The sequence below is a fragment of the Oncorhynchus keta genome, chromosome 23 (assembly GCF_023373465.1).
Source record: "Oncorhynchus keta strain PuntledgeMale-10-30-2019 chromosome 23, Oket_V2, whole genome shotgun sequence".
Lineage (NCBI taxonomy): Eukaryota > Metazoa > Chordata > Actinopteri > Salmoniformes > Salmonidae > Oncorhynchus > Oncorhynchus keta.
In genome coordinates, this window is record NC_068443.1 from 44,641,224 (window position 1) to 44,650,575 (window position 9,352).

Below are 9,352 nucleotides of genomic sequence, written 5' to 3' on the forward strand. Positions count from 1 at the left end.
TGCACACATGACTGTAAGTCGCTTTGGATAAAAGCGTCTGCTAAATGGCATATATATATTGACACTTTTTCTGTATTTTTGTGGGTGTTTGCCATTTCTCCCTCAGATCTGCAGTAAGGTCTCGGTTTCACAGATCGTCCATGTCGCCCCTTTGCCCTGTTTTGAAAATGTTAATTATTTTTGCTAATTGTCTACCTAACGTTAACTGGATAACAAAAGTTGAATAACCAACAAAAAAATAACGAATAGCGCTCCAGTTTCAACCTGTTTTTTAAAAAGTTTTATGCCACATGAACATCAGCGCAGGTTGTTGCCGTGTCACAATACCTCGTACCCTGGTCCTGGATCTTGCAGCCCTTGCAGGGTCCAGGATTTATTTGTGCCAGGATTTGTTTATGTTTCACATATTCTTTTTAGCGTGGATCAGGACATCAAACGCTCCAGGATCCAGATCATACAGAAATATATAAAAGCGCCCTCCGTGAGAGCTGCTAGGTTGGACATGGGATTTATGGAAGTTGTGTAAAAATTAACAAAATAAAAAAATGATAGTTTTGAGATATTAATATGAATATTTTTTTATGTTGAATAAATGAATGTGAGCATTTGTATTTCAGAATCGAGACATACTCCATATGTTAGAGCACACTACAGTATAAGGAGCATAATGACACCAATATGTCTGTATCATGTATTTAGGGTCTTACAGGAGGCATGTGTAGGGCATAAAATTGTCACTTTCATAATGATTTTCCCAAAAATGGTTTGTGACACAATTTTTTATATTTAATTTCAAACATCCTTCCTAACATCCTTCCTCCTAATTCAGTTTCTATGTGAGAATTGCCAGAACAATCTGCAATACCCAAAATATTTTCTGCTTCCACTGGTGTGGAATCATCCAGATTTAAACGTTAAAGAACAAAGGCCTCTATATAAAACGCCTCCTGAAATATAATGATGTCAAACATAATGTCATGGGTACGTCTACACATTTTACACGCTTTAACTTTAAAAGGGTTGATGTTCATATTTAGCAATAAAACAAGGTACAAAGTACATAAATGCAACAACAACAAAAACATACTAAAAAAAACTGTAGTTCTTAGTCCTTACTGGACATCCTTGACATAATGTGAATGTGATCAAGATCTTACTCCACTGTCATGTACAGTAAAAACTTCAGGAAGAACATTCCTGGATTCCACAGCAGTGAACACAAGCAACAGTCACAACAATAGTTCACTCAATGTGTGTTACATTGTTGTTAAAAACTTCAGGAAGAACATTCCTGGATTCCACAGCAGTGAACACAAGCAACAGTCACAACAATAGTTCCCTCAATGTGTGTTGCATTGTTGTTTGTTTGTGTTTTTCTATTAGTCCATTTTTTTTTCATCCCACAATTCAAAGATCAATTGTTGAATGTTGATGACTTAAATTAACTTGAAGTCCACTTACAGCGAGAAAGATGGCCATAACAATTCCCTCATTACTTTAGGCAGAAGATTTGCTGTCCGCATTCTTCCTCGGGTAGTGGAATACACATTCTTGTGCAGAGGTGGCGCTGCCAACTCTGGACCACAAACGGCCTCTTAAATGTTCTGCGCTGTGTTTCACCTCAACTTTCTCCCCCTCTCATTCCTATCTGTATTTAAACATAACAATATGGAAGGGGAGTGGAATTACAATATACTTTAAAATATATATATATATATATACAAAACAGTGCCAGTCAAATGTTTGGACACAGCTACTCATTCAAGGGGTTTTCTTTATTTTACTATTTTTCTACATTGTAGAATAATATATGAAGACATCAAAACTATGAGAAAACACATATGGAATCATGTAGTAACCAATCTTTTTTTAAATACATGTATTTCAAATTAGCCACCCTTTGCCTTGATAACAGCTTTGCACACTCTTGGCATTCTCTCAACCAGCTTCATGAGGTAGTCACCTGGAATGCATTTCAATTAACAGGTGTGCCTCGTTAAAAGTTCATTTGTTCCATTTTTTTGGTGTCTTCTCCATTATTCCACCATGTAGAAAATAGTAAAAATAAAGAAAAACCTATGACTGAGCAGATGTGTCCAAACTTTTGACTGGCACTGTATATATATATATATATATATATATACACTGAACAAAAATATAAACGCAACATGTAGTGTTGGTCCAATGTTTCATGAGCTAAAATATATCAATTTTTTGCACAACTTTATAGTGACTTAATGAGCATTTCTCCTTTGCCAGGATAATCCAACCACCTGGACAGGTGTGGCATATCAAGAAGCTGATTAAACAACATGATCATCATTACACCTTGTGCTGGGGACAATAAAAGGCCACTTTAAAATGTGCACTTTTGTCACACAACACAACACAATGCCACAGATATCTGAAGTTTTGAGGGAACGTGCAATTGGTGTGCTGACTGCAGGAATGTCTGTTTCCAGACAATCTCTCTAACATACACCACTGTTTTAGAGAATTTGGCAGTAAGTCCAACCAGCCTCCCAACCGCAGACAACTAGTAACCAAGCCAGTCCAGCACCTTCACAAACATCTTCTTCACCTACAGCATCGTCTGAGACCAGCCACCCAAACACCTGATGGAACTGAAGAATTACATTACAAACTGTACAAACTGTAAGAAACTGTGTCAGGGTCATCTGCGTGCTCGTCGCCCTCACCAGGATCTTTACCTGACTGCAGTTCGGCGTTGAAACTGATCTCAGTGGGCACATGCTCACACTGTCACGCTGGAGAAGTGTGCTTTTCACGGATGACTCCTGGTTTCAACTGTACCAGGAAGTATTGAGTCGTATGGGCGAGCGGTTTGCTGATATCAACGTTGTGAACAGAGTTCCCCATGGTGGCGGTGAGGTACGGGCATAAGCGATGGACAACAAACACAATCGCATTTTATCCATTGCAATTTGAAACCACCCACAAAGATAACGTGACGAGACACTGAGGCCCATTGTCGTGGCATTCATCTGCCGCCGTCACCTCATGATAAGGCACGGCTGGCTCCATGTCGCAAGAATCTGTACACAATACTCACCAGACATCAACAGCCTGATCAACTCATCTGTCGCGATACATGAGGGAAAACATGGTCACACCATTTACTGACTGGTTTTCTGATTCACGCCCCCTACCTTTCTTTATGGTGTCTGTGACCAACAGATGCATATCGGTATTCTCAGTCATGTGAAAACCATAGATTAGGACCTAATGAATTTATTTAAATTGAATGATGTCCTTATATGAACTGAAACTCAGTAAAATCTTTGTTGCATGTTGTGTTTGTATTTTGGTTCAGTGTACATATATACAAAGATTATTATTGTACTATATTTCCCTTATCAAATCATGGCAGGGGACATGCCTGCTTCCCTGGTTTACATCCTCAGGCAGTAGGGCTGTAAGTTCTTCCCTCACATCTTCAGACAGAAAAGCAAACTTCCCTCCTCTACTATTTCCTTACAAGCCTACCCTTCTTCAACTTCTTGGCCTGCGATAACGACGACAACAATGGTGACCTGGGCAACAGCGGTGGTGACCGCTGTGTCCATGATGACCGCAGTGTCCATGGCGACAGGGGCGGCTTCACAGGCGGCATGGGCGCGGCCACCTTAACCGTATTCTTCCCATAGAGCCTCTTCTCAAACTCTAGTAGCTGCGCCCAGAAACCCACGTTGAGTCGTACGTAGGGCCGACTCTCCTGCACCCATGCGTGGGCCCGGCACAGAGTCACGCCCCGGTAGCGCATTAGGTATGCTATGACCAGGGCCGGCGAGCGGCTCATGCCAGCCGCACAATGCACCAGCGTACCGCCTGTCCGGTTGCTGTGGATGCGCTCTGCCACACGGTCAAAGTGGTCGCCCAGACGGGCGCTGGGCAGGTCGGAGACGGGCACACGCAGGCACTCCACGCCTGGGTAGACTGGGCAGACGTGGTTGAGGGTGGCATTGACGATGAGGGTAATGCCCTTGCGGGAGACCAGGGCCTGGTTGAGGGGGGCGTCTGCTCCACTCAGGAACAGGGTGGGGGTGATCTGAGAAACCGACATGGCTGCCTGCGAGGGAAACACAAACAAATACCTCATTACTAATACAAGCTTTAGTTCCATCTCAGCACTAGTAACAGCTTATCTGGGTCCAGACAAAAAAATGATGATCGGACCATGATTTTACATAATGGTTATTGATTATTTGAAACAGGTGTGTGATGGGAGGAATAAAACCTTCACTCTCTACCACTTAGAACCTGAGTGGGGGATCCATAATATGCTGTAGCTACTAACCCTGGTCTTGGAGTGCAGGCTTTTGTTCCAGTTCAGCACTAGCACACATAATGCATCCAAAGTCATACATCGAAATACATAATCAAGACCTTTAGTTTACTGTAAGTTGTTTTGGCTGTTTCCAAAGCATAACCTGTTCTCTAGGACCAGACTTGACGACCACTTCATTTACATCAATACATTTACATTTACATTTAAGTCATTTAGCAGACGCTCTTATCCAGAGCGACTTACAAATTGGTGCATACACCTTATGACATCCAGTGGAACAGCCACTTTACAATAGTGCATCTAAATCTTTTTAGGGGGGGGGTGAGAAGGATTACTTACCCTATCCTAGGTATTCCTTGAAGAGGTGGGGTTTCAGGTGTCTCCGGAAGGTGGTGATTGACTCCGCTGTAAGTAAGAGATCATCATTACTAAATTGTTGAGTTCAACACAAATGTTTTTTTACGAGGACCTGGATAGAAATAAATTGTAGCACGATACACACTCAAAATACTACGTACCACTTTATCATAGTAAAAACAAAGTGGACGGTAAGTTAGTAGGAACCAATCAGTCTTCTATTATTCTATGACTACCCATTCTGCACACTTTCACAATCCTTTAGTAAAATGACATGTCATGTGGGTGACTAGAAGGACGTTGTGGTTCAATACCATTAACATTTTTAAAAGGTAGGCTTATAATGTAGACGCAATGGTGTCACATTCATAAAGTAAAAGCTCTGTGTGTTTAAACGTTGTAGAGTTATTTATGCTTGCCACCGTATGTAAAGCTTGTTGCTCAGTCACGTAGGAGTGAGCCTATGTGTTGTGTAATGTGTTGTGAGACTATATTTGTCTCAGCTGCCGCCTGTGTGTTTGTGTGTATAGTGACTTACCTAGTCCTTACTTAGTCCTTTTAGTGGTATGCTGCTTCTGTATGTCTGGATCTGTCTCTCAGGTTAGAACATTTCTTGGCCACGAGAGGCGAACCCCTGTTGGGGCACTCACTTAGCACAAACACACCCCTAAAAAGGCTTTGGGCCTGATGGCCAATAAAGAGAGAGATTAATTTTAGACTACCCCAGCAGCTGGGGTACAGCTCCTGAAATCCTTGTCACGTGCACCCCTATTTCCATTTTGAGACCATAAACATGATACCAACACGCAACACATTTTCCTTTGATCAGTATTTATTGTGGTGGTCTCAGTCAAATTTGTATTCAGGCACTAGACAGCGTACATCTCATTGGGTGTCAGATCGGTTTGGACGGGGGAAAGTTAACCAATGCCAAACCTTACCCTAATCCTGAACTTAAATGAAACCCTATTCTTAGGCCATTTTTATCCCCATGCCTAACCTTAACCATTGGATGTACCGGTTGAATATTAACTTCCTTTTCTTATTTGATATGGGGTGGGATGCATGGTCAAATAAAATACATTTAAATCATATCTTGTGACATCAAGACATAGACCTACATTGACTTTAGTGGATTGACATGCTGTTCATATTTAGGCTAATACAGTGGGGCAAAAAAAGTATTTAGTCAGCCACCAATTGTGCAAGTTCTCCCACTTAAAAAGATGAGAGAGGCCTGTAATTTTCATCATAGGTACCCTTCAACTATGACAGACAAAATGAGAAAGAAAATCCAGAAAATCACATTGTAATTTTTAATGAATTTATTATTTATATGTAATACTGTGGTCCTCCCACATTGTAGGATTTTTAATGAATTTATTATTTATATGTAATACTGTGGTCCTCCCATAGTCTGTTCTGGACTTGGGGACTGGTAAAGACCTCTTGTGGCATGTCTTGTGGGGTATGCATGGGTGTCTGAGCTGTGTGCCAGTAGTTTAGACAGACAGCTCGGTGCATTCAAAATGTTAATACCTCTCATAAATAAAAGTAGTGATGAAGTCAATCTCTCCTCCACTTTCAGCCAGGATAGATTGACATGTATATTATTAATATTAGCTCTCTGTGTACATCCAGGGGCCAGCCGTGCTGCCCTGTTCTGAGCCAATTGCAATTTCCTTAAGTCCTTCTTTGTGGCACCTGACCACACGACTGAACAGTAGTCAAGGTGCGACAAAACTAGCCTTGTTGATAGTGTTGTTAAGAAGGCAGAGCATCGCTTTATTATAGACAGGTTATAAATACCTAGCAGCACTTTATACTCCACCCACTCCAATGGTCTCAATGCAATACACCACTTAAGTGAGGATATATTGGCGTTGTTAGGGTGTTGTTAGGCCCGAGACGAAGTCGAAGGCCAGCTAACCTTGCCAATATATTCTCCAAACACTTGCTTCGAGGGCGTTATCATTTTTATACAACGGTTTATCAACATTTCCAAATAATTGACATATTTTCATTAAAAAACTTTATTTTGATGAATTTACTCATACTATTTCATCCTTCCAAAAGACATAGTCCCGACACAAATCTAGGGTTACTACCGAAGACAGCTGGTTGTTCTATTGGTTCGGTTGCTAGAGACGCGACCCAGTTGTTCAGTCTTTTTGTTCTGCATCTATGCAGTCGTTCGTTCTAAATGTTTCATTGCCATACTAGCTGGCAACATTCTTATCCCTTGCTTGCTAGCTAGCCAACTACGGCTAATTTACAGTCACGTCAAAAGTGCAGCCAGAATAACACAAAAGTAGCTGCATTTGTGTAATGCATACTCAGGGAGAACAAGGTGTAGATTCACGCGCAGCGATCGGCAGATGTTTATTAAGCCTTCGCAGAAAGCAGGAATTGTGGTCTCAGGCAATGGTCAAACACAGGTAAGCAGTTAAAGAAAAACAATACCTCACAACCAGAAAGAACTGAACTAAATAGGAAGCTGATGAGACCAGGTGAGAACACAGGTGAAATCAATGAACAAAAATTAAAGACAGGGCTACGTTCCAGAACACAAAGAAAAAGAACACAAGGTTAACTAAGAAAAGAAAAGCAGAACCTTACAGTTCCCCTCCCAAGCGAGGCTCCTGATGACCCAACGGCAACGGAGGGTGGGGCGGGCGGGGAAGCAGATGTGGATGCCTACATCGGGGACGAGGTTTGGCAGGCTGGTTCAACGAGGTCGTGGACTGACCCAACGTTCTGCATCAAGGCTGATGTCCAGTGGGTCTGTTCGAGGGTCGACTCCGAGGTCGGGGAGTGGGACGAACCGGATGGTTATGGTGAAATGCCTGAATCATCTCTGGGTCAAGGATGTCTTGGTTGGGGACCCAGGACCGGTCTTCAGGCCCATAACCTTCCCGGTCTACTAGGTAGTGGATGCAACCTCTCAGGCGTTTGGAATCAAGGATGAGGGGTGGTACCCGGAGGAGAGGCTGAGGGAGACCGACTGAGGGCGACACCCAGTCGGTCACAAAAGGCTCGCCACACCAAGGAGACAAACTGGGGCCCGCTGTCAGAGACGATGTACTCCGGAATCCCATATAGACAGAACACTTGCTGGAACATACATTCCGCCAATTCCACGGCGTTAGATAGATGAGGAAGAGGAACCAGATGACACATTTTTGAAAAACGGTCTACTATGACAATGAAGGGGGTGTTAGAGGATTCAGGAAAGTCTGTGATGAAGTCAACAGCTATGTGGGACCAGGGTCTGTGAGGGATTGGCAAAGGTTGAAGCTTCCCGGAAGGGAGATGGAGGGCTTTTGGTTTGGGCGCAGACTGGACAGGAGAGTCCGTAATCCCTTACGTCAGATGCCAGTGAGGACCACCAGAACATCCGGGCTAGAAGTTTGGTGGTTTGTGTCTCGAGGGCCAGCATGATGGCGGGGAGTTCTGTTCCCCACATCGTAATTCCTCTCAGCAGGGGATAACTTCCTGGAGAACAGGGATGTGATTTTGGAGGTGTTCCCACCCGCTGAGAGAGTATGGCTCCTACTCCTACTTCGGAGGCATCTACCTCCAGGGTAAAAGGAAAGGTTGGATCATGTTAGCGAAGGGCAAGAGCTGAGGTGAAGGGGTATTTCAAGTTGTTGAACACAGTCACGGCGGTATCAGTCCATTGAAGGGTCGAGGTATTTTGCCTGGTAAGGGCAGTGAGGGAAGCGGCGGTAGAACTGAAGTTCCGAATGAACCGGCGATAGAAGTTGTTGAACTCAATGAAACGTTGGAGTTCCTTAACGGTGCTGGGTTTGGACCAGTTACTGACAGCGGTGACTTTGTTCTCATCCATGAGGACCCCTCCAGGTGTCAGTACAAAGCCGGGGAAATTTACAGAGTTTTCATGGAAGGCACTATTTTCAGTCTTCACATAAAGGTTATGGTCAAGGAGTCGCTGAAGAACCTTTTGCACATGCTGTATGTGTTCCTTCAGGGAGTAAATCAGGATGTCATCAATGTAGATGAGAAAGCGGTTGATCATATCCTGGAAAACCTTGTTCATAAAGGATTGGAAGACGGCTGGGGCGTCCGTAAGGCATGACCAGGTATTCATAGTGCCCTCGAGCGGTGATAAAGGCTGTCTTCCATTCGTCGCCTACATGGATGGAGACCGTCATCCTTTCTTCCAACGAAGAAGAAGCTGGATGCGGCTGGGGAAGATGAAGGACGAATGAAACCGTTTGTGTGATTCATCAATGTAGTTCTCCATTACCCCCTATCTATCCAGGAAAATGAGGCAAACACGGCCCATTCCAGGGATTAAGTCAATCTCCTGGGCGATGTGGTGCCAGATTGGAGTCCTCAATTTCGCTGAAGATGTCGCTGTACTGGGCCTATTCAGATGGTATGGTGGGTGGTACTGCCGAAGCAGAATCCTCAATGGTGGTGGCTCTGCAGTGTAGGCTGAGACAACTGGTGAAGCAGGTAGAAGACCTAGACAGTAGTTCACCTTGTTTCCACGATTTGGCAGGGTTGTGATGACAAAGCCAGGGGTGTCTGAAGATGAGTGGCTTTTTGGGGGATGAGAGTTCCATGAGTTGAATGGTTTCGGTGTGGTGACGCTCTGTGTCAGGTGCATGATGAAGTCTGTGCTCAATGGCTGCCCGTCCAGGGTGTTAATCCTTAAGG

General features: G+C 43.6%; 1 protein-coding gene across 1 annotated transcript; it reads right to left on the minus strand.

The window, feature by feature from the left end:
• Positions 1–655: 655 nt before the first annotated feature.
• On the minus strand, positions 656–4,716 carry si:ch1073-184j22.2 (dual specificity protein phosphatase 18). Its single transcript, XM_035799309.2, has 2 exons — positions 4,649–4,716; positions 656–4,090 (listed from the first exon to the last, which is right to left on the minus strand). Exon 2 carries the CDS (start codon positions 4,082–4,084, stop codon positions 3,488–3,490), a length of 597 nt encoding a protein of 198 aa, XP_035655202.1. The 5' UTR covers positions 4,085–4,090; positions 4,649–4,716; the 3' UTR covers positions 656–3,487.
• Between the last annotated feature and the right edge of the window lie 4,636 nt (positions 4,717–9,352).